The 26,932-nt window shown below is 42.2% G+C and overlaps 1 protein-coding gene across 2 annotated transcripts in view; it reads left to right on the top strand.

The window, feature by feature from the left end:
* Nucleotides 1-26,932, top strand: part of ADCY1 (adenylate cyclase 1) — a 743,884-nt gene that overhangs the window by 650,623 nt on the left and 66,329 nt on the right. For both annotated transcript variants that reach the window (XM_073678356.1, XM_073678357.1), the window contains 2 exons: nt 5,800-5,926; nt 18,471-18,587. In XM_073678356.1, coding sequence (XP_073534457.1) covers nt 5,800-5,926; nt 18,471-18,587 — 244 coding nt within the window. The remainder of the gene's footprint in view (nt 1-5,799; nt 5,927-18,470; nt 18,588-26,932) is intronic.

Below are 26,932 nucleotides of genomic sequence, written 5' to 3'. Positions count from 1 at the left end.
CAATGAACTCAGCTCACCTCATGCACGTCACTGACAGCGTGGGAAAATTCTCCTGCACTCAGCGCTTCAGCGTGAGAATTCTCCCACGCTGTCAGTGACGTGCATGAGGTGAGCTGAGTTCATTGGACATGACCTCACCTCATGCACGTCACTGACAGCGTGGGAAAATTCTCACGCTGAAGCGCTGAGTGCAGGAGAATTCTCCCACGCTGTCAGTGACGTGCATGAGGTTAGCTGAGTTCATTGTCGGCTCATCTGGATGCCGTCACAGAGAGACACTGAGGAGCGCAAGCAAGCCTGCGCTTCTCAGTGTCTGCGGGATGACAGGCTGGATGGCAGCTTTTTGCTGCGGTCCAGCCTGTCATCTCGATGTAGCAGAGCTGGAGCCATCGTGGGAACCATGGAAAGGTAAGGATGAGGTTGCTTTATTATTTTTCTTTTATTGCAGGAGATCATTGGCTTCAGCTGGAATGGGCGTGATGGTAAGTAGAGTTTAATTTAGAACAATAAAGAATTGTGTCTTTATTTCAATTAAAGGACTTTATTCTGGGTGTTTGTGGGGTTTTTTTTAACTTTGACTATGGGGTTAGTAATGGGGTGTCTTATAGACGCCTCTCCATTACTAACCTGGGCTTGATGTCAGCTGGTATTATAAGCTGACATCAACCCCAACCATATTACCCCACTGCCACCGCTACAGGGCAGTGGGAAGAGCGAGGCTAAGTGCCAGAATTGGCGCATCCTATGGATGCGCCATTTCTGGGGTGGCTGACGGCTGGTGTTTCTAGCCTGGGAAGGGGCCAATATTCATGGCACCCTTCCTGGGCTATTAATATCAGCCCCCAGCTGTCTGCCTAGCCTTTGCTAGCTATTAAAATAGGGGGGACCCCACGTCATTTTTTTTGGGGGGTCCCCCATTTTAATAGCTAGTAAAGGCTAAGTATTCCGCTGGGGGCTGATATTAGCAGCCTGGGAAGCTCCGTGGGTATTACCCCCTTCCCAGGCTTCAAACATCTGCCCCAGCTGTCTGCTTAACCTCCGCTAGAGACTAAAATTAAGGGGAACCCTACGCCAATTTTTTTTAAATAAATCCTTTATTTTAACACTAAATGACAAGTATAGTAAGCAACACTGTTACTGTACTTCATATATATGTGACTGACATGTTTCTATCTATCTAATCTATGTATGATTCTCTATTCCTTCTATTCTAAATTGTCGGGTACAGATGCTGAATTGCCGGCCGGCTTTCTTAAAGAGATGGCGCATGAAAACACTAATATTTTTTTTAATAAATCCTTTGCACTAAATGACAAGTACATTAAGCAACACTGTCACTGTACTTCTTATATATGTGACTGACATGTTTCTATCTATCTAATCTATGTGTGAAGCTCTAGTCTTTCTGTTGTAAATTGTCGGGTACCGGTGTATGCGCTGATGAATTGCCGGCTTTTCGCATAATACATTCTACATTATTCTTAGTTGTTTTACTTCATGTAGAATTAACCTACAAGGAAAGCAAGGGTTTATTTTCATTCCGATATTTCTGTCCCATTGACTTGCATTGGTTTCCGGTATCGGAATCGGCGATATCCGATACTTTTTGAGTATCGGTCCGATCCAATCCGATACGATATTTCCTGATATCGGAAGGTATCGCTCAACACTAGTCATCACACTAAATATTAATCTGATTTTGTGAGAAACACAATTTGCAAAAAGATTTTTTTTGTGCCAGATCTGTATTGGGTGTGGTGGATTCTGAGATAATGCCCTTTTTTATTGCTTGTCTCCCTACTAATCTCAGTCTTTGTCACACTTTATACACTATATGTTTAAAGCACTGCAAATATTAAACCTGCTTTATTGAATTGTATCTACCACTTGTTTGTTCCGTTTCACCCACAACCACCTTCCGTTTTTCTCTTTACCTTATGTTTCCTTTACTTTTGTATTTTCCTCTGACATCATAAGCCGGTGTTCAAATTTTAGGGCTGCTATTTATCTTGTGCATTGTTTGATAGCATTGAGATTGCATTTTTGTAACTTGCTGCATTTTACCAATCCTAAGGCGGGTCCTATATAATTATGTGTTTGTCAATTTTTTTTAATGTTTATATAATAAAATTGATACTTTTTTGTTCATATGCAAATTTTTATGATTATTGATTATATGGTCCTTTACTCAAACATCATTAGCTAATGTTCTTCTTATTTTAACTCAATTTGTAAGTGCTGTGTAAAACTACTGTATAATGTAGCAATATATGTTAAAAGTGAAATGGTCTAAATATTTTGAGGATTCACTGTATCACTGTATTTGAGGATTCACTTCAGTTTGTTACAATTTCATTACATCTTCAATATTGGACACAAAATAAATCTTTAGATATCAAGAACTAAGGCCCTGATGTATCAGTTTGTGATAAAAAATATTGTGTAAAACTGTTAGAAATGTTACGAAGTTTTTGTGCAAGTCATAGTTAGAGAAACGTTTTAAAGTTGAAAGGAGACAAGTCCATCAAGTTCAATCTATACCCTAACATTTTGATCCAGAGGCACGCAAAAAAATCCCATGAAGCCAACATTAATTGCCCCATATTAAGTGAAAAACTCCTTCCTGACTCTAATATTTATCTAATTCTTATATCATACCTTGTAATATTATATTTCTCAAGAAATGGATCCAGGACCGCCTTTAACGTATTTACTGAATTAACCATTACAATGTTGTCTGTCATGATGATTAAAGCTTCTTTCCTCTAGGTGTAAAACATGCCTCCTTATCATTGTGGCAGACATAGGTGTAACAAAGAGCATTAGAAAGATTTCTGTACTGTCTATTTATATATTTGAGCATTAGAATAATATCACCCCTATAATCAGTCTTGATATTTCAGTCTACCCATTCCCTTAATAACTTTGGTATCAGTTCTCTGCAGCCACTCAAATTAAGCTATGTCCATCTTATACACTGTAGCTTAAAACTGAACACAGTATTCTAAATGTGGCCTGACCAGTAACTTGTATAGAGGCAAAACTATGTTCTCATCATGAGCTTCTATGCTTGTTATAACCCCTTCATGATATACTGTATGACATACATGTATGTCATATGTTGTGTTTCTACATTTGATTTGGGCTCGCAGGTCGAGCCCGCATCTTTCCCGGCAGGCAATTGCTGATATAATCAGCCATCATGTGCTTTTAACAGCCATGGGAAGAGCTTGATTTCCTGGAAATGTACAGAGTGGGGATTCCACTCCTGCCTCACGGTTAACATTTTCTTGAAATCCAGAGCTTGCAACCTCGCACCGCCAGGACACCCTCTCCTCCCAGCCCAGGGATCACAGAATCGCCCCACTTCTTCCTGCAGCAGCGACCCTGCCTCCTGTGACCCCACTCCACCGGTCCCCCGATCAGCTACATTCAAACTATAAGACACACCCCCATTTTCCTCCCAAAGTTTGGGGGGAAAATTTATAGTCTGTAAAAAGTGAAAAAAAATGCGAAAAAATTAAAAAACCACAAGTTCAAATCACTTCCCTTTTGCCCCATGAAATAAAGAACAACAAATAAAAATACACATATTTGTTATTACTGCTTTCATAAAAGTCAGATCTATCAAAGTATAAGATAAATTAATCCGATTGGTAAATGCCGTAACAAGAAAAAAATCAAAATGCCAGAATTAATTTTTTGGCCCCCGCAACATTGCAATCAAATGCAATAAGAGGCGATCAAAACATTGTATCTACACCCAATAAGCCATCACACAACATTATATCCCGAAAATTGAAAGTGCTGTGTGTCTCTGAAAATGGTGACACGAGCAAAGTTGTTTTTTTTTTTTTTTTTACAAATTCCAATATTTTTTTCACCACTTAAAGAAAAAAAACTATGTATGTTTGGTATCTGCATAATTGTACTGACCTGGATAATGATATTACCAGGTCAGTTTTACCATATAGTGAACATGGTAAATAAGAAAACCAAAAACCAATTGTGAAATTACCCTTTTTGCAATTTCAATGCTCTTGGATTTTTTTTTCCCCACTTTCCAGTGCATCACACAATGAAATGAATGGTGTCATTCAGTCATTCAAAAGTACAATTTCTCATGCAAAAAATCAAGCTCTCATACGGTTATGTAGGCAAATAAAAAAATTATGGCTCTTACTAGCAGGGAAAAAACAAAACAAAAAACAGAAAATGGCTGCAATGTGAAGGGGTTAATGAATCCTATAATTATATTTGCCTTAGCAGCAGCTGCATAGCACTGGTCACTAAAAGTGAATGTATCATCCAGCAATACATTTAAGTCTTTTTTCTGGAACAGTTTTGCAAATTGTCTTCTTACTTTGTACATATTTTTACATTTTATTTCCTAGTTAAGCTTCAATTGCCATTTCCGGACACATGCCTCCAGCTTACCTAAATTTTTCTGCAGTATTACTGTAATTTTTTTTTTGTTCATTATAATTTACACCTAAAAATTTACTCTCCGATTCCAGGATATATCTCACCCCTGCACCTGAAAGTTGCGCCAAATTCCTCAACAGGTGCACACCGCCTAATGAATTTAGCGCCTCTTTCTCCAGAGCACTGTTCAATAGAGAGCTTTATAAAAACTATGCAAGAGTAAATTGGTAAATGAACCACAGCTACAGATCTAATAAGCTGTCTGTCAATAGTGTTACAACGTATTAAAAAGCATTTTAGTGGAATAAATAAAATGTATCACTAAAAAAGCCTCTCCAAAAATGAATAAATTCCTATTTTTTCCTAAAACATCATTTTGTAATTGTTCACCTTAAAAAGATGCATATTTGATAGCCCTACATTCACATCAATCTGTAATATAACTTGTACTCTATTTATATTTATACAATAATGAATTTGTTGGTTTTTTTTATTTCCAAAAAGAATTTGTAAATAAACTGTATGTACCTTATAATGATACCAACAAAAATTACAGCAAAAAACAATCCCACATATGGCTATAGATGTTATTTTAATATTACATATTTTATTATGGTGCAATAATGCTAAAAAAAAACACATTAGTGCTGCCCCTTAAAATGAAAATGACTTTTTTTAATGCCTGATAAAATGCAGAAGAAAGCCTCACTAAAAACAATTGCAAAAGAATATCAGCCTTTTACAGCTACAATTGATATATAAAAATACCGGTTATGGCTTTTGGAATGTCAAAATGAAAAATAAAACAAAATTGCTTGATCCTAAAGACCCAAATGGGTCAGGTCACTAAGAGAGTTGCATCTAGATGGCCATGGTCAAATTAATAGATATGCTACAGATTTTTGGTCTGCATTCATAGGTGCAAAATCAGCAGCAAATTACAGTACAAGAAAGTAGATAAAAGTTTAACAAATCTTAATGAGCTATAGAAAAAAAATGCATCAAAATTGACATCTGACACAACTTTTTAATCTGCTTTATGTCAATTGTTTGATCAGATATTCACAGCAAAATATTGGGCGAAATCTGAAACAATTTATTTTCTATCTTGTTTATGATGCATGTGAAGGCACCCCCATGTTTTATGAATTGCCCCCATTATCTGATTTAATTACCATAAATCCATATTTATTTGTCCAAGACTTGATCTAGATTATTTTTCCAGAATCTACAACAAATGACAGTGTTTTTTAAATCAATGCAGAGATTGAACTACTTAACAAATTCTATGAAAAATTAGAATTTTACACATGTATCAAATGTTTTATTCTGTTTATATTTTTCACAATATTCTGTCTTCTTTTTGTTTTAAAGGCGGGGATCATTTTATATGCGTGGTTATGAACCTATTCTAGCCATTTTGCTGTTTTCCTGTGCTTTAGCACTTCATTCTAGACAGGTGGACTTAAAACTTCGCTTGGACTACCTCTGGGCTGTGCAGGTAACCTTTTATTTCACTTGATATCACTTTTACTTTAACTTTATTTATAAATAAAAGATTTGGTGTTCTCTTTCTGACTCTTGATAAATTCATGTAAAGTAGTCTGACAATCCCTTGACAGAATTAAAAATTCTCGTTTGTTAGTATTCCTAGCCCTACAATGTGTTATACTGAGAGGGATCATACAGAACAGAAATATTGCAGCATGACCAAAGAAGTTTAACTACTTTATGATTTTGTTAGACTATAAGCATTCAGGTGATCCAAACTTTACTCTGCACTGACATTCTAAAATATGAATGCAGAGTAAACATGTTGCAGTAGATCATTCAACTGTGGGGAAGGGGAGCCACCTGTCAGACACAGCCAGACTTCCCACAGAGAAGGCAAGCATAATTTTTTTTTACCATGTTTACCTTCTTGATTCTTGTGTGTACAAATTAGGAAACATTAACCTTGCTTCCTCACCCAGACCCAGTGATCAGGTGATCTCCGGATGTAGGAAAGGGACAGGAGCTGATGGATTGTAGGAGAGCCAGTCAACTCTACTATGTAGGCAGGAGGCTGAATTTCCCCTGTAACTGAGTCAAATATAACAGCCCCAGATACAGAGGAAATAATCAATGAAAAGAATGTATTAAAGGGAATCTGTCACTAGGTTTTGTCCACCTAATCTTAGAGCAGCATAAGGTACAGGCAGAGACCCTAATTCCAGCGATGAACAGTATTTATTTAGTGTGATGCTTGCCGTAGTTTCAATAAAATCATTATTTTCTCAGCAGAAGATTATCACTAGAGGACTACCAAATCCCGCCCCAAAAACTGATTGACCGCTTTCTGCCTATGCAAAGTGTACACATAAAGCTGTCAATCAGTGGTGTGGGCGGTGTTATACAGAGCTCAGCATTCAGAGAACTGATAAATTGGCATGAGATGAGACTACAGCATACAGCCCAGTAAGTGACACATTGCTAGAATCAAGGTTTTTGCCCTTGATGCTGCTCTACTATGGGTTAACAGAAACCTGGTAACTGAATCCTTTAATATATTAAATACTTCCTTGAGGGAGCACAATGTGTGAAATAAATGAAAAAATACATAAATACAAAAGCACGAAGAAAAATAAATAGAAAAAAAAAGACACCGCCAGTTCGAATTGCTATTTCTATCACCAACCATATCAAAATCAATAAATATGTCTAATATACAAAAATAGTTTCCTCAGAACGGGGAACAAAGTGTAAAAATTGTTATTAGCGACCCTTTATGATCATAAAAAAAATGTGAAAAATAAATAATGATTTCCTGTTTTTCTTTACATTTTGTACTGACATCAGCAAAAAAAAGAATACTAAAAAATGACATAAAAAATAAATAACCATTTACTGTCAAAAAGAGGCAACATTATTTGAATATCAAAACAAACTATTTTTTAAAGCCATTAAAAGTGTTTTTATAATAAAACCCAAAAGTGTGCCTAGTCGGGAACAGGGTAAAATGGCCTGGTCCTTAACAGATTAAAAATGCAATTGTGTTCATCAAAACAAGCCCTAATACAGCTATGTCAATATAGAAATAAAAAAAATTATGGATCTGTAAATGCAGGGTGAAAAGTTTTTTACAAAATGATTAATCTTGATGACAATATTCCTTTTATAACTTGATCATTTACATATGATCATTTACAAAACTAATCATAACAGATCAGTAATATTAATTAGTGTTGAGCCACCCCCGTAGTGTTCGAGTTCGGTTCGGTTCGTCGAACACCCGTGTGTTCGCCGAACTGATCGTCGAACTGTTCGTCGAACACCTTCGAACACCGTTAAAACCAATGGCAGGCAAACAAAAACACATAGAAACACATAGAAAACACCTTCAAAGGTGTCCAAAAGCTGACAAACTGCTCAGAAGACATAACTAACACATGGAAAAGTGACAAGTACATATAGTCATGCGAAAATAAAAGAGGTGGAGGAGTAAAAGGAGGGGGAGACACAGATATAGGCATGTCATGCCCTTCTAAAATCCAAAAAGTGAGAAGCCGACACGGCCAGTCCGCTCCTGCCCGTGCCACCTCCGTGTCGCCGGGTTTGTGCCAGAGCCGCGGTGAACCCTGACGGCCAGCCCCCCTCTCCCAATACTGGTGCCTGTCCGCTGGTGGGTCGAGCGAGCCCCCCTGTGGTGGAGGCAGCTCTAAGCTTTTTAATTTAAATTGTCTCTCTAATTTGAATGAATACACTTTAAATCCATTTACAAGGATCTATTGGAGGGCAAGTCTCATGCCAGCAGCCGCGGTAATTCCAGCTCCAGTAGCGTCCACTAAAGCTGCTGCAGTTAAAAAGCTTTTATAAGGATCGAGCTCGGCTGTCCACCGCAAGGCATCCTACTGCCAGTCCCAGCCCCTATGCCTTGGGGTGCCTCCTGATGCTCTTCACTAAGTATCCCATGGTCCCGAAGCATTTCCTTTGAAAAAATTAAGTGTCTAAACTACAGGTGGTGCAGCTTGCTTAACAGCCGGAATAATCCGCTGACTAGCAGACACTGCTACTAGGCACAAAGTATTTCCTGGGCTAGATTCAGTTAAAAATTTGTAATTAGATACTTTCGTTGGATGCTGAGAAAGCATTCCATAGAGTCTCCTGGCACGCTATATATGATTCTCTTAAAAAGCTTGGGGTAGGGGTCTAGGGGACCCTTTTATAGCCAAAATCACGGCCCTGTATCGCAATACGTCACCTAGGCTGAAGATAAATGGAACTGTAGCACCCTGAGGGCTCGGTTGCTACAGACGTATTGCACCTCACCCAGAGGTGTGATATCTCACTCTCAGGTAAGGATGGAGTGTGGATCAGGACCCGACACCTGCATGCATTACACCACATTGCCGTGGGGCAGGGCGACCAATATGCCCCTGAGATGGGCACGACAGTCCCTGTCCCTGGCTGGAGTGGGGGGAGGGAACACTGAGGAAGGGGAACCCTGTAGTGCAGGAGCAGGGAGGAAGCAGTTCCTGGGTGCATTGAGAAGGGAGTATAAAAGGTGGGCACCATCTTAGTTCTGTGCAGAGAAGTCTGAGCAGAAGTGGCAGGGAGCAGGGGCTCTGCATGAGCTCTGCTCCGGAGGCGGGCCTAGTAACAGAGGCCCAGGCCTGGAAGAGGGAGAAGGAAGTAAGAGGAGCGGAGAAGGCTCCAGGAACGAGGAATGAAGGGATCCCAGGGGTGCGGACGGGCGAGTCGCCACCGCACGCCCGAATCCACCTGCGTGGAGGGGTCAGGCCAAAGGGGGAGACCGGTCCCCGAACTAGTGGAGGCAGGAAACGACCCTCAGCTAGAAACCGGAGGCTCTGACATTTTATGTGGCACAGCCCCTCGCTACACCCGCTAGGAAGGCACCACATAGGGTCAGGGAAACTGGCGCCAAGTTTACCAAGAGGAGGCCCGAGGCAGCCGGACAGAAGTGTTGGTAAGAAAGGCCAGACAAAGGACACACAAAGGGGGTCCTGTGAAGTGCTCCAAAGTTATCTGGGAGTTGTCTGAGCCCCTCACCTGGTGAGCACAGTACGACGTGGGCAGCCGTTACCTGCAGACGTGGTCTGGATAATAAGAACTGTGAGTAAAGGCCCTGAACTGCATCACTGACTCCGTGTCGTTACTGCTGCTGCCCTGCACCATCACCCCCATCCTCCGCATACACTGCCCTGAGGCTATACTCCTCCCGTGGGGAGTTATGCTACGCTCTGCTGCACCCACAACACCAGCCTCAGCGGTCTGCCCTGTAGCGGCGGTTCACTCTGACCGCAATCCACGGGTGGCGTAGTCGGACATTTAAACATCAAAACCACATAAATAGTTCCGCCACTGGTTTGATCGCCCTGAGCCACGGAACCGGGTCGCCGCCACGAAGACTACAACCACCAGCATCCACCAAAAAGGGTCCGGCTCCGGGTGTCCCAAGGCCCAGGGGGTGCGTCAGAACATTTTCATCACCTTTCACAATCACCAATGGGACAAGGCAGTGATGTCCTCTGTCCCCTCTCTTATACATCCTAGTGACGGAGCACCTGCTCTCATCAATTCGCCATAACCCCAATATTAGGTGGATTGAGGTGGGAGGCACCGAGTACAAGTGCTCTCTATTTGCTGATGATGTCCTAGTATATATCACTCAATCACATATATCCATCCATGCTGTTATGGCTGAAATAGATCACTTTGTTACATGGTAAAATTTTAAAATCAATGCAGCGAAGTCTGAGGCCCTCGATGTCTCCCTCCCCAAATCCATATAGGATTCCATCCAGTCCAACTTTCCCTTTGCCTGGCCCTCACAGGGTATCAAATACTTAGGAATTCCTATTCATAGAGACCTCTCCCATTTATGTTATCTTAATTTTGGGCCCTTTATTGAACAACTCCATACAGACCACGGTTGGCAAGTTAGAACTGTAAGATTCACTACGTGAACCACTGGTGTTTTGTGGAAAAGCACATGTACACTGCGTTCCAAATTATTATGCAAAAAGTGTTTAGGAGTGATAAGGGAAGAATTTGTTTGTTTGTCAGTTAAACTCATTGATGGTGATGTGTGTCAGGGCTCTTTATATCACTGTAAGCAATTGCAGACACCTGTGCTAATTAGTTTGGCAGATGTGTCCAATGAAAGGCAAGACTACTTAAGAAGGCTCTCTCACATTATTAAGCAGCCTACATTTTCTGCCAAAATAGGAAAGAAAAAGGATGTGTCGGCTGCTGAGAAGCAACAAATTGTGGAGTGTTTAGGTCAAGGCATGACTACAATCAACATTGTGCGATGATCAGGATGAAGTGTCTTGGCAATCAAGAAGTATGTAGCTGATTCACAGTACACACGTGTGCGTGCTGATAAGGGCAAATTGAGGACTCTTTCCTACAGGCAATTACGTCAGGTTGAAAGAGCAGCGGCAAAAAAGCCTTGTCATAGCAGCAGACAAGTTTTTGAAGCTGCTTGTGCCTCCAACGTCCCCCAAACAACAAGATGCAGGGTCCTTCAGAGGTTTGCAGCTGTGCATGCGCCATCCTGTCGACCTCCTCTATCCACTTCACACAAGCAGAAACGGCTGCAGTGGGCCAAAAATTACATGAAGACTGATTTCAAAACTGTTTTGTTCACGGATGAGTGCCGTGCAGAGCTCGATGGTCCAGATGGATGGAGTGGAGGATGGCTGGTTGATGGACACCCCACGCAAACACGGCTACAGCGCCAACAAGGAGGAGGTGGAGTAATGTTTTGGGCTGGAATCATGGGGAGAGAGATTGTCGGCCCCTTTAGGATCCCTGAAGGCGCTAAAGATGAACTCCATAATGTATGTGGATTTTCTCAAACAGCACTTCCTGCCATGGTTCAAGAAGAAGAACCGTGTATTTCACAGCAAGATCATTTTTCTGCATGATAATGCACCATCTCATGCTGCACATAAAACATCTGCATCTCTGGCTGATATGGGCATAAAAGGGGACAAACTTATGGTGTGACCCCCATGCTCCCCTGACCTCTACCCCATTCAGAAACTTTGGAGCATCATTAAAAGGAGTGTCTATGATGGCGGGAGGCAGTTCACATCTAAGCAACAGCTCTGGGAGGGTATTCTGTCCTCATGCAAAACAATTGAAGCAGAAACCATCCAAAACCTGACAAATTCAATGGACGAGAGAGTTCAGAAGCTCCTTTCGAACAAGGGGTCCTATGTGAAAATGTAACATCACCTAGAATAAAGTTTTGAGTTGAAAACTGTTTGATTTCAGTTTCTAACAACCTGCTAATGCTTATAATTTCAAAAATGACCATTTTTTTGGTCTTTATTAAAATGAAAAGGTTGATCGAAAAGTTTGGGGGATCTAAGAGTGTGGCAACCCAGTAGTCATGATTACTTCGAATTCTGACAATATGAGGGTCATGCTGCAGGTAGTGCAGCAAGAAGGCACTTATGTGCCTTGCGCATCTCGGAGCCCCAAAATTATTTTCCGGGCTAGATGCAGCTAAAAATTATTTTTAATTTTAAATCTGGTGAAGCTTTAGTATAGATGGCCTAATAGGATCAGTGCTGCACACTGCTACAAAGCCCAAATTATTTTCCAGTCAAGATACAGATAAACATGATTAGTAATTTGAAAGCTTAAAACGGTTGGTAGGGTGATTTTAACCAATCATCAAGCTTTTACTCTCCCCAGGATGACACAGGGGTAGAAAAGTCGTTTCGGATCCATGATTTGTTCATCTTTATGAACGTGAGTCTGTCTACATTATCAGTGGAGAGCCGCGTGCGCTTATCTGTCAGCACACCACCAGCAGCGCTGAACACACGTTCAGACAGAACGCTGGCTGCGGGGCATGACAAGATCTCCAAGGCATAAGTGGCTAGCTCCGGCCATTTATCCAGATTGGAAGCCCAAAAAGAGCAAGGGTCCAGTGACACAGTCGTGGCTTCAATGTTTACTTGGAGATACTCCTGTACCATCGTCTCTAGGCGTTGACTATGTGTCAGACTTCTTGTCTCCTGTAGCCTTGCAAAGGATGGGCTAAAAAAGTGGTGAAATGATTCCGCAAAATTGATGTTACCAGCAGATACTGTGGTTCTGTTACGGTTTGAGTGCTGAACACTTGACGGTCCCACGGTTGGCAAGTTGGAACTGTGAGATTCACTACGTGCACCACTGGTATTTTGTGGAAAAGCACATGTAAGATTCTGCAACAGTCTCTGCTGATACTCCTGCATGCGTGCATCCCTTTCTATGGCAGGAATAATTTCTGCAAATTTACTTTTGTACCGGGGATCTAACAGTGTGGCAACCCAGTAGTCAGGATTATTTCTAATTCTCACAATTCGAGGGTCATGTTGCAGGTAGTGCAGCAAGAAGGCACTCATGTGTGTTGCACATCCAGGAGCACCAAGTCCCTGTTGTGTTGGTGGCAAGGTAACAATCATGCTTCCTTCCTCTGTCCTCTCCCCCCAACCTCGCACAACAGAAATGTGATCAAGGTCTCCCTCATCTGATGAGTCTTCCATCAGTTCGTCCTCCACTTCTTCCTGGGCTCCTGCACCTTCCTCACTAGTTTGGCTGCTACCATGCGCCCTGGTAAAACCATCTCCCCCACCCTCACATGCCTGCCGCCTTGGTGCTGCCGACCGTCTGGACCTTGCAGATGTTAGCCCTTCCGCATACAACTCCTCCTCCTCTACTTCCTCCACCTCCTCTTGTGCCACCACCTGACTCCGAATTCTGTTTAACATGTGCTCCAGCATGTAAATCACCGGAATAGTCATGCTGATAATGGCATCGTCAGCACTAAACATCTTCGTCGCCATTTCAAAACTGTGCAGAAGGGTGCATAGGTCCCTGATCTGAGACCACTCCTCCAGCGTGATTTGCCCCACCTCTGAATCTCGTTGGCCTAGGCTATACGTCAGAACGTATTGCACCAGGGCTTGTCGGTGCTGCCACAGTCGCTGCAATATGTGCAGAGTTGAATTCCACCGGGTAGGCACATCGCATTTTAGCCGGTGAAGTGGCAGGCCCAACGACTTCTGTAGAGATGTAAGTCGCTGAGCTGCGGGATGCGAACGGCGGAAGTGAGCACACAGCGACCGTGCCCTCTGCAGAAGGCCATCTAGTCTGGGATAGTGGGCTAAAAATTGCTGGACAACCAGGTTCAACACGTGAGCCATACAAGGCACGTGTGTGACATTGCCCCGGCGAAGGGCCGCACCCAGGTTTGCAGCATTGTCGCACACGGCTTTCCCTGGTTTCAGGTCCAGTGTAGACAACCATTCATGAAATTGGTTCTCCAGAGCTGACCACAACTCCTCAGCTGTATGACTCACATTTCCCAGACATTTCAATGTAAAAACCGCCTGATGACGTTGAGCCCTACTGCCAGCATAGTAAGGAGGTGTGCAGGATCCCTTCTGCGCAGTTAGAAAGCTTGTGGCATGACCAGACAGGCTTTGGGTGCAGGTGGAAGACCGAGAGGAGGTTGAGGAGGCAGAAGCAGAGGAGGAACTTTGACATAAAGAGGATTGACGCACAACTCGTGGGGACGGCAAGACTTGGACAGCAGCCCCTTGTCCTGCTGTCACCATAGTTACCCAGTGCCCAGTCAGCGACATGTAACGCCCCTGTCCATGCCTACTCGTCCAAGTGTCTGTGGTGAAATGCACCCTGTCACACACAGAGTTTCTCAAAGAAGCGGTGATGTTATGTGCGACATGCTGGTGGAGCGCAGGCACACCTTTCTTTGAGAAGTAGTGCCGACTGGGCATCTGGTACTGGGGCACTGCGACGGACATAAGGTCTCGAAAATCCTCTGTGTCCACCAGGCGGAAAGGCAGCATTTCTGTAGCCAAGAGCTTGCAGATGGTGAAATTCAACCTCTTAGCTTTCTCATGGCTAGGAGGAAATGGTCTTTTACTTGTCCACATCTGAGGGACCGAGGGCTGGCTATTGTGCTTAGACGGGGTTGATAAGGGTGTCCCCGGCAAACTGCCGGTCTGTGAGGAAGATGCAGGCGGACATGTTAGGTTGCCTTGATCCAAAGGTGGTGCTATCGATGTCGGACAGCGCTCAACACCAGCTGGTGTTACCACCTCCAAAGAAAATGATGACCTGCCAATCACGCTGGCTGTTGCGGGTAAAGAGGTGGCAGGTCTGCGCCCCAAAACAGGTGTGACTGCTGTCCCCCCAGTCACAGAGGATGAAGAGGCCGCGGATGCACAAGATATGGCAGACGGTGGTTGGCCCGGCCGGCTAGGCCGCATTGTAGCACACTGTGCTTCCCACTGCAACTTATTCTTCATGTCCATGTGCCGGTTCATGCATGAAGTACTCAAACTATGTATTTTTTGGCCTCTACTTAGCTTTTGCTGACAAATGTTACAGATAACACGAGTTGGGTCATCTTTATCGATCTGAAAAAATGCCCAGGCTATGCAAGGCTTAGCACCCATGCGACCTGAAGAGCCACCACGACTTGTGGTGAGAGGCAGAGTTGTGTTTGAGGATGCAGTTGTTGACGTGCTTCCAGTACTACGTCTCTGTCCAGGAAGGCGCAACCTGACCTCGTCGTCACTAGCATCTTCCTCCACCTCCTCTGCTGACCTCATCTCTTGGCTGACTGTGGGTTGACAGTAAGTGGGATCTCCGACCTCATCATCATCACCCTGTGCGTTATCACACCCATCGTCCTCAGAGCCAACCTGTTCCTGCCCTGACAAAAAACTAAAGTTGTCGCTCCAATCAGGTATTTGAGTCTTATCATCGTCTTCCTCATTGTCTCCACCAACAGGAGTTACAGTTTGGGAATGAGGGTCTACATTATGGTCAGAACCTTCTGCGTCTGGTCCTGGATCCGACTCATAAAGATTCTGGGCATCAGTGCAGATCATTTCCTCGTCTGGATTCACAGAAGCGCTGGAGTCGACCTCTGATTCCCAGGCTATAGTATGAGTAAACAGCTCTGCAGACTCAACCATCTGTTCTACCTCATACTCAGACGGGCAGCTGGAGATTTGGGAGCTGTGAGGAAGCAAGTGCGATTTGGGTGACACCTTTGAGGACTGGAGTATTTGTGATGTTGAAGTTGATGTGGAGGAGAGCCCACTTAAAGGAGCACTTGATATCCGTTGAAGCACCTGCTGTTTTTGTGCCTCATCTGGAATTTGTAGCGATTGGCGTGGCCGTAAGAAAGGGATCTTATCACATTGTCCGCTAAAAGAAGTAGACATTTTAGTTTGGCTGGAAGATGGTCTTTCTTCTGCAGATGTTACTGTTGCTTTAACACCTACCCCACGGACACAACCTTTTTTCCCCTTCCCAACACGCCTATTCCCCTTTCCACCAGCAGCAGGCCTTTTTCCACTCATTTTGGTGGTTAACTAATTCACAACTCTGGAGTTGTTTGCACAAAAAAACAATGGATGGTAACCGAGCAGAGCTGAGTGGCCAAACTGTGGTATTAGGCCAAAACTATTGGCTGGGTTAGATGCAGAAAAAAATTATTTTGAATTTGCAACCTGATGGAGGTCAGTATAGATGGATTAATAGAACAATACCCACACACAGCTAGAAGCCCAATATTTTTTCAGAGGTAGATGCAGGAAAAAAATATATTCAGTTTGCAACCTGATGGAGGTCAGTATAGATGGACTAATACAACAAGTCCCACACACAGCTAGAAGCCCAAATATTTTTTCAGAGGTACTGTAGATGCAGATAAAAATTAGTTTTAATTTGCAACCTGATGGAGGTCAGTATAGATGGACTAATAGAGAAAGTCCGACACACTACTAGAAGGCCAAATATTTTTTCAGAGGTAGATGCAGAAAAAAATATATTCAGTTTGCAACCTGATGGAGGTCAGTATAGATGGACTAATAGAGAAAGTCCGACACACTACTAGAAGGCCAAATATTTTTTCAGAGCTAGATGCAGAAAAAAATTATATTCAGTTTGCAACCTGATGGAGGTCAGTATAGATGGATTAATAGAACAAGACCCACACACAGCTAGAAGCCCAATATTTTTTCAGAGGTAGATGCAGAAAAAAATATATTCAGTTTGCAACCTGATGGAGGTCAGTATAGATGGACTAATACAACAAGTCCCACACACAGCTAGAAGCCCAATATTTTTTCAGAGGTAGATGCAGAAAAAAATATATTCAGTTTGCAACCTGATGGAGGTCAGTATAGATGGACTAATACAACAAGTCCCACACACAGCTAGAAGCCCAAATATTTTTCCAGAGGTACTGTAGATGCAGATAAAAATTAGTTTTAATTTGCAACCTGATGGAGGTCAGTATAGATGGACTAATAGAATGATGCTATGCCCAAAAGATTTTACTTCACTAGGTGCAGTAAAAAAATTGGTATTCTATACACAGGTGGTATATCTTGCAACACAGATAGGCTACTCCACTGACTAACACACTCTGCAATAGGCCAAAAAGGATTAGCTTTGCTAGATTCAGCCAAATGCTGTGAAAAAAACTTGCACAGCACTGGCACAGACCTTCCTGGCAAAAACTGATAGGAACTGATGTAACCTAGTCCTGAAAAGGACTCCAATTACAATTAGTCTTTACTCCCACAACCTATCTATTTAAGAGCACAGACCTCCCTGATAAAAGTCGTAGGAAATGCTGTAAGCTAGTCCTTAAAAGGACTGCAATCACAACTATTCCCTACTCCCAAGCTATCTGTATATTTGTGCGAAAATTGGCTTGAAATTAACAGGGTATAGCGCACACAGCAACAGCGGTGCCGTCTAACACGCAGCTGCAGCAGTGAGAAAATGGTGGCGACGGGGAAAATGGCTTGGTCTTATAGGGCAAGGACATGTGACATACACTGCCAATGACACATGCCCTTGCTTGTGTGAAAAAAAGCACTTCGCTCCGTGTGTGCGCTGCTGATAGGCTGACAGATTGCACCTCCCCACTGCAAATGCGGGAAAGAGAAAAAAAAATGGAGATCTTCATTGTTCCTGCAGAGATCCATCCCCTGCCCCTCCCCCCGCCCCGCTGTACACTCAAACTGCGTATTAACATTAATTTTCATCATTACTGAGAAAAAATCCAGTTATGATTTTGGTGCACGAACAGTTATCGAACATAACCTCGAACAGCCGAATTTTTCTCAAATTGTTCGTGTTCGCCGAACGGCTCGAACACCGCCCAAAACAGCTCGAATTTGAGATTGGCGAACAGTTCGAGTAGAACAACGCTCATCTCTAATATTAATCACATTTTCTTTAAAAATGGAAGTCATGGCTCCAGAGGTAGTTATTGTCTGAAAATTGCAATTATCCAGAGACTTTTGGACCTTGAATTTTTTATTTCTTTGGCTACATTTACACTTCCATTTTTCTCATCTATGTGTTCTTCATTTTTAAGAGGGAAAGCACACTTACCCATGGAGTTTTATTGAACCTTGTTCCCTTTCCTTCAAACTCAGTGTATGTCCTATACTATTCAATTTTGAAGATCAGACACGGCTATTGAAGAGTAAGAGCTGTCAAAAACGAATGAAAAACAAAAGACATTAATTTTCAAACTGTTTTTAACTGATCCATTACTTAGGGTCAAATTAAATAAAGTTCAAACAGTACCTGCTACAATTTTTAAAATCTGTTGAGAAAAAAAGGACGCAAAACGGAGTAATAAATGAAAGTTTTTTCCTGGAAAAATTATATAAAGGAGCAGATATGAGAAGATTCAGCGCTTGGCATATCTTTGTTTTTGGGTCTTTTTATGGCATTAACAGTGCTGGATACAGATGAGGAAAAAAAGATTTGGTCCGACCTCCACTTGAGTACTGTGTGGCAGTCGGAGCCTGGCTGTGCAAACTTCCTTTGTCAGCAGCCTATATTGAATTTGTATTGTGAAGTCTGGAGAGAGATCCGCTTTTTTAATGAAAGATTTCCAGTCTAAATATGAACATTTAACAGTGTAAAAAACATTGTAGAAGCTGATCTGCTATACAGTGTGTAATTGATTTCTGTTACAGGCAGAAGAAGAGAGAGATGACATGGAGAGAGTCAAATTAGATAACAAGAGAATTCTCTTCAATCTCCTGCCAGCGCATGTTGCACAGCATTTTCTCATGTCTAATCCAAGAAATATGGTAAAGTTCATATGTTTATACAATATTTTTATTTCAGATAGAATGTATGTCATAAACTGCCATCACTAAAAATGATCAGTGCCTAGATAATTGACATCCGTGTGCAAATGATGTCTAACGCTAAGAGAGGGATATACATGAAAAAGAAACATGCAGTCTTTGTTCTCGTGATTATAGTGACTTCATACATTACACAATGTAAATATGTTTGCCTTTGCTATGCAGGGGAGAATTACCAGAATGATCTTTGTGGTAAATATAATTATTTGAACAAACTTAGCAAAATGTTAAAAAGTAGATTTTGTTCCTGTTTCTGACTAATTAACTTTCCCTTTTCGCAATTGCTATTGAAGCTTCAGCAATTTGCCTCCAAAGCACACCTTCTTTACAGGGAACTGAATTAGTAACACGTTTACTAGGGCTTTATGTAATTGATCATAAATTACCTGTGAGTGATTCACTGCCCAATGCCATCGATGTAATTGATGCATTTTGGGACATATCTGCACTAATGTTTCTATCCATTTCTTATGCAATTAGTCCCCCTTCTCCTAGCCACCAGGCATTGGCAGCAGTTTCCACATTTAAATATCCAGGATTTTACATGGATAGAGTTTATTCTCTGTTTTAGGATGGAAACTTAACCCTACTTATGAACCTAATTAAATCCAAATTTTTTCTTTACTATCCGGGTGGGCAGTCGTTTTTTTTCTTGGCTATCTGGAGCAACCAATGTACATGAACAAAACTGAAAAAAATGAGTTGGTATACATGCTATGTGTAGGAGCATGTTCACACTGGCCATTAAGCAGACAAAACCTAAGATAGAAATAAAATGAATATATACCCTGCTATAAGTAATTAAAAAGCAATAGTGCATAAAAATAACATAGGGTATTTAGTGAACACTGTTTTTGATTTAAAAAAAAAAAGAGCCATCCCACCATTGTCAAGGTGCATCCAACTGTGGACGGCCCAAACCTCTATTATTAAAACCTTACCATGTGTCAAAAATTACTTCATTGTGAAAAATGTGTATACCAACTTATACTCCTTTTAATTTCTTTCAGTTTTGCTTTAGGTTTTTACACTCAGTGCACGCAAGGGCATAGTGTCTTTTGTTTGAGCTGGGCATTACGTTTATTTATCTTCCCATTGTTGGGTGTCCACAGTTGGGCCCCCATCCTGCTCAGCCCTTATTCACACTGAGGTAATTTTTGACTCATCTTAAGGTTTTAATACTAGAGGTTAGGACCATCTTGAAAGGGTACACCTTCGTATTTGTGGGTTGGCTTTTACACTATTTTGATCAAAAACAGTGTTTACGAAGTACCCATTGCTATTCATATGCACAATTGCTTTTTACTTACGTTCAGAAGGGTATATGTTTATTTTATTTCTATCTTAGGTTCAATCTACGTTAACAGTAATAATCTCCTACCTACTGACAAATTGCGAGAACCTCAAAAAAACAATCCCAGGTTCCATTTCACGTACTGCTCAAGACTCAGAGAGCGGGCTACTGACAACAGGTGCCAGTTTCCTCATAATGGTCTGCAACTATCCAATCACATGGTGTAGGTCAGCCAATCCGGATGGACTATTATAGCTAGTATAAAAGATGAAGGTCCATTTAAGGCCTTTCCAGCATAGGAATAGGAGGTCAGAGCCTACAGCTCACTTTACATAGGGATAGAAAAATGCTGGATCTAATTGTGGTGTACTACGTCAGTGCTGAATCAAATTGAAAATGGGAACAGTAGTATGAGTCTGTAAAAAATATTCCAAAGATTCAAGTGATATAGGATAGTCCTGTACTTGTATAGTCAGTATGACTGTGAATTGATTGATCTGTGATATAGTGCAATAACAGAACATTATTGACAGCCTTTTCTATTTATTCTTCAAACACTACAAACAAGAAGGGCAATATGGAGTCCCTCAGTGTTAATTTTGATACTAGACTGAAATTCTGAAGTCAAAGTTTATCAACCACAGAATGTATGCTTTCTGCATTGTGAGATGGGGCAACCATCATTTTTTATACAAGCCAAAATAAATATCTCCATAATCCAGAAATTTAAACACAACTGTCTACCTCACAAAGTGTGCACATTGTAAAACAAAAATTAGTTTTTTTGCACACTTTCTCTTTGTAATAGTCCAATTTTAGACCCGTACACACCACCCAAAATGCCACTGTTGGTTACCACAGGTTACAATCTGTTTTTTCATAGCCAGATAAGTTGAAGTCACTTGGACATTAATAAGGCTATGTTTGTGTAGCACCCTGAGGACTCGGTTGCTACAGGGGTATTGCACCTCGAACCAGAGGTGTGGTATTCCACTCCCGGGTAAGGATGGAGTGTGGAACGGAGCTCAGTTAGCTGCATACACTACACTCACCCCATTTCCGGGGGACAGATCAACGGTACTCCCACCAGATAGATGTGCAGGTACGACAGCGTCTGTCCCCGGCTGGAGTGGGGAGGGGGGAGGAATATCCCAGTGGTGTAGGAGCAGACAGGGGAGGGACTCTGGGCATAGGTAGGAGCCCATTGGTTGCTGGTCACCTGGGCTCGGGTGTCAGAAGGAGGTATATAAGGTGGGCACCATCTTAGGACAAGGTCTGTCTGTCGGTGCAGAGAGGAGCTCAGCCAGAAAGGGCTGACAGGGAGCTGTGGCTCAGTCTGGGCCCAGCTCCAGAGCCAGGCCTGGAGTGGAGACCTAAGGCAGAGAGAGAGAGAGCAGGAAGAAGAAGTAACAGGAACACCAGGAAAGGCCCAGAGACACAAGAAAAGAAGGAACCCTAAGATCCCACGGAATAACGGGTGAAGGGTTGGCAGAACAGGGTGCCGGATCCCAAACTGGTGGAGGCCAATTATCCTTAGCCAGGAACCGGAGGTCGTGGTAAAGTTTTGGCGCGACCCCTCGCCACATCCACCAGGAAGGCATACCATATAGGGTCAGGGAAACCGGGAAAGGTTTCACCACCAGAAGGCCCGAGGGAGCTGGACAAAGGTGGGTCCCTGGTGGGGACGGCCAGTAGGAAGGAAGAGAGGGGAGCTCAGGACCACGCTCTGGAACTGCCTGGGAGTTGGCAGAGTCCCGCACCTGGTGGACGCAGCACGGCTCGGGTGGTCCTAACTGTGCACAAGGGACCTGATAAAGAACTGTGAGTAAAGCTGTGAAAACTGCAATTGCACGTCTCAGTGATTCCTCGGCGGACCGGCACCATCGGTGCTGGGACATACACACCATCTCTCCCAGCATCATTCACATCCTCTGCCCTGAGGCCATACCCCTCCCGTTGGGGGTTATACCATCCACGCTGCACATCCGTACCACCGGCCTCAGCGGACTGCCCTGCAGCGGCGGCTTCATAGCCGCGTTCAACGGGTGGCGTAGTCGGACACTAATACCATCATACCAATAACGCCACTTAGTTTGACACCCTGGGCACGGACCGGGTCACCGCCACGAGGACCACTACCCCCAACAGATCCGGCTCCGGGTATTCCCCAAACATGGCCCAGGGGGTGCGTCATTTGCAATAAAGGTCTAAAAACATGTTCAATGCACTCCTAGGGAAACTGAGAGTGTTACACACATATTTTGCAGAGAGTTAGAGACTTTTCAGTATTGCGCTTCGAAAGCTGGCAAATTAAAATTTCAAACGATCCTCCCAACTCTAGTGTCTAAGCAATATATTTGATAATAATGTTCTTCAATTTTTTGCATAACTTCAGGAACCCTTTGGTACTCCTCACTCGTATTACTCACTCATACTTGTGCTCTCAGCTGAGACACGCATTAAATGCACAGTTCACTACACCTACTACCCCTATCTCCTCCTACCCACTTATTGATATTCTTAGATCCCAGGGACCTAAAGTGTTGATTACTGCTTTTTATTCTAATATTGCGCTGTGAGTAGCGGCTCCCCGTGCGTATGCACTGAACTGTGTGTAGTACCCAGCTTCACTGACTGTGCTGCCAGATCGACACTGTGCAAGCGCGGCTCCCAGATCGACACTGCACAAGCGCATTTGAGTGACATAAACCCTACCCCGGGAATAGCATTCAAATTGTATGGGCGGCGACAATCGTGACTGAAGGAAATGAAGCACACTAAAGCATGACTAAACGAGCAAGTACAATCTATCTATATAAAGTACTTTTTGCACATGATTAGACTGCCGTTTTTAATGAAAAAAAATTGTTAGTGATGCACATTGTATCACTAACAACGGACTTTGGTCAGTTTACATGCTAAAAAGGACATGACAGGTTCCCTTTAAATGAAACAAATGAAAAATAATCATATATGTATATAAGAAGTTGATATGATCATGAGTACACATATACTGTATGTACTGTATAGTTTCCAATATGAGCATAATAACAATAAAGGTACATCAATGCATGGTGTATAAATCACCATAACAAATATAATTGCATCCAAATGGAGCATTTTGAGTTCAATACAGACCCATCAGAGCATAGTGACACAATTCCTGCTACTCAACATCGCAATGCAATGAGTCCCTTCTTCAGGGAATGGTGAAGTGGGGAAACAAAAGGGGCCATATAAAGCTAAGGAGTGATCATGCTGTGCCAATAACAAAAGAACAATCATCTCCTTATCAGGCATAACACATGTGCAGATGCACTGCACTCCCAGACCTCAAAGCCCGGAGTGATGTCACCAAGAAGGGCATTCAATGATGTCACCAAGGGATTGCCAGAGGGAGGACCATAGCATGCTCGAACATGCGCATTGAGGTGCACAATGGTACTCTTCACCACTAAAAATTCGATAGTAATACGTTTAAAAACCATGACAGTTTAAAGGATAATGTACATTACACAAATTAATAACAAACTGAAAGTGTGATGTGCTAACAAGATTGTGAATAAAAAATACATAAAAGATATAAATAATAAATCAATGAAGTTATGTAAAAGTGAACAATGTGGAAAAAAATATTTAGATGAAAATGTGTGTCAATGTTTTTCATTTGTTTGTGATTAGTAAATGGGAAGTGAATGATGAGAAAGAAGCTGAAAATATTCTGCAGAAAAAAATCCAAATAAGTTTAACCCTTTAACAACCGCCAATGCGCATTAAAACGGCGATCGGGAATAAGGCAATAGCTGCGCTATTTATGTGCTTACAGGGGGGTCTCAAGAACCCCTTAGTAACCATCGGACCCCCGCGATGAGAAACGTGGGTCCCAATGGTTACCATGGTCATCACTTGACCTCAGGGTATGGTGGCCTATCAGATCCATCTTTAAGCTAGGTCTCACACGCTGTTTCAGTGAGACACTGACAGTCTCATGCACTGCTGTACACGAGTACTGCAGTATATGAGATCAGCAATCAAAATAAAAATTATACATGTCCCACAGTGGGATTAAGTGAAAAAGTGAAAAAAAGTTAAATAAATTATGTAAAAAAGTAAAAAAATACACACAAAAAAGCGCATACAAATTACGAAAAGCCGTTTCACCACTCAAAAGGCAGTGTTTGTGATAAACAAAACAAAACAAAAAAAGTGCGCATAATTGGTGTCACCGCGTCTGGAATGACCCGCTCTATAAAACTGGCACGTTATTTATTCTGTTTAGCGAAAGCTGTAAAAAAGAATATAATAAAGAAGACGACAAAAATGTCACTTTTTCATCATACTGACTCACAAAAAAGTAAATAAAAGTGATCAAAAAGTTATATGTAAAAAAAAAAGGCAAAAATGAAAACGCCAAACCGTCCCACAAAAACAAGCCCTAATATGGCTTATTCGGCAAAAAAATAAAAAAATTACAGCTCTCAGAATATGGTGATGCAAAAACAAATTCATTTTTGTAATATATTGTTTTTAGTCTGGAAAAGTAGCAAAGCATGAAAAAAATGGTATAAATCTGGTATCGCTGTACCTACAGGACGAACAAATTGGTCTTATCACTTTTAGCGCACGGTGAACGGCGCAAAAAATAAGAATAATAACTGCATTGCTGTTTTTTGTTCGTTCTGTGTCTGAAAAATCTAAATAAATCTAACAAAAAATATTATGTGCCCCAATATGGTACCAAAAAAATCTGCAACTTGTCCCGCAAAAAATCATCCTCAATATAGCTCTTTCTGCCAAAAAATAAAAAAGTTACAGCTCTCAGAATATGGCGATGAAAAAAATCTACTTTTTATGAAAAAGCATTTTTACTGTATGATAGCAGCAAAACCTAAAAAAAACTATATAAATCTGGTATCTTTGTAATTGCACAGACCCGAAGAATAAATCCGCCTTATCACTTATACCGCACAGTGAACTGCGCAAAAATAAAAATAAGAACTATTCTTGTATTGCTGTCTATATGTTCATTCTATCTCCCAAAAATCAGATCAAGGCTCAGGTCACATTTATCCTGCACTCTCCACTGAGCGCTTACATTGGGGTTTCCATTTAAATTCCCCAACACTGCAATTCAGACAAAAACCCCAATGGAACTACTCTCTTATGAGGCAATTGGAGTCACTTTAGACTGGTCTCTGTTCCGGCGGAGTGCCATCATTTTAGGCGTCTTTTCAGCGCACAAGTGTGGGCGACCACAGAGTTTTGCACGCATAAAAAGATGGATACCACTGGAGCAGACGCCAAACAAAGCCCAAAGTGTCTACCTCTGCCTCATTATGGTGGGTGGTTCCATCGGGATTTTGTCTGAATCGCATTTTTGTGGGATATACACGAAAACCCCAACATAAGTGCTCAACGTAGAACACAAGAATGTGATCCCAGCCTTATTCTGGAAGCGATCAAAAAATATTATGTACCCCAAAATGTTACCAATAAAAACCCTAATTTACCCCGCATAAAACCAGCACCCTCTCAGGTCCATCATTTATCACTGGAAGTATAGGAGGTTCCCATGTAACTGGTAGAACAAAGACTGGAAAAGCAACACCGCTCCTGCCCCCTCAAATAAAATTTAGTAAATTCTGCACTCCCAAAACCAAATGCCCCCTCCTTCTGAGCCCAGCTGAGCCTAAACCGCAGTAAGCAGCCACATTTTTTTCATTATTGTAGTGGTGAGAGCGCACTTAACAATTTACAAAGTGCATGTCTCAAGCACAAGCTGGGTACAATGTATGGGGGTGCTACAATACATGACTTGACTACTGCAACCTCCTGCTCTGTGGCCTCCCTTCCAACACTCTTGCACCCCTCCAATCCACCCTAAATTCTGCTGCCTGACTAATCCACCCGTCCCCCTGCTATTCCCCAGCCTCTCCTCTCTGTCAGTCTCTTCACTGGCTCCCCATTGCTCAGAGACTCGAGTTCAAAACCCTAACCATGGCATACAAAGCCATTCACAACCTGTCTCCTCCATATATCTCTGACCTTGTCTCCCGGTACATACCCGCATGCAACCTCCAATCCTCACAAGATCTCCTTCTCTACTCCCCTCTTATCTCCTCCTCTCACAATCGCATACAAGATTTCTCCCGTACATCCACCCTACTCTGGAACTCTCTACCCCAACACATCAGACTCTTGCTGACCGTGGAAACCTTCAAAAGGAACCTGAAGACCCACCTCTTCCGACAAGCCTACAACCTGCATTAACCATCGCTCCACCATACCGCTCCACGACCAGCCCTACCCTCACCTACTGTATCCTCACCCATTCCTTGCGGGCAGGGTCCTCGCTCCTCCTGTACCAGTCACTGTCACGTTTTGTTCAAGATTATTGTAATTGTTTTTGCGATGTATACCCCTTTTCACATGTAAAGCGCCATGAAATAAATGGCGCTATAATAATAAATAATAATAATAATAATAATATGGGGGAACTACACTGTATGGGGGCACAATGTATGGGCATTTAACTGGCATATTTGCAATTATCCAGAAAAAAGCATGACGTGGATCTTACAAAATAGTCACTGCAGCTGTAGATGAATTGTTTAAGAAGTGCAGTTTCTACAATGGGGTCACTTTTGGGGTTTTCTTCTGTTCAAGCACTTTCGGGGCTCTGCAAATGATGCCCGCAAACTATTCTAGCAAAATATGTGCTCCTAAAGCCGAATAGCACACCTTCCTTCTCAGCCCTAACAGTAATTTCTGATGACCTATGGGGCATCATCGCATTTGGGGAGAAATTGTTCAATAAATTATGGGGTCCAGTTTCACCTATTGACCCTTGTGTACCTGAAAATTTTGCAGCAAATACAATAATTATATTTTTACCACTAAAATGTCATATTTCCATGTCTCAATGATATAAAATTCTGTGAGGCACCCATGAGTTCATCACTACACCCCTAGATGAATTTCTTAGGCAGTG

Source organism: Phyllobates terribilis, unplaced genomic scaffold (genome assembly GCF_046119375.1).
Source record: "Phyllobates terribilis strain yellow unplaced genomic scaffold, ASM4611937v1 Scaffold_4__5_contigs__length_816908805, whole genome shotgun sequence".
Taxonomy (NCBI): Eukaryota; Metazoa; Chordata; class Amphibia; order Anura; family Dendrobatidae; genus Phyllobates; species Phyllobates terribilis.
This window is presented reverse-complemented; position numbering and strand designations above follow the sequence as displayed.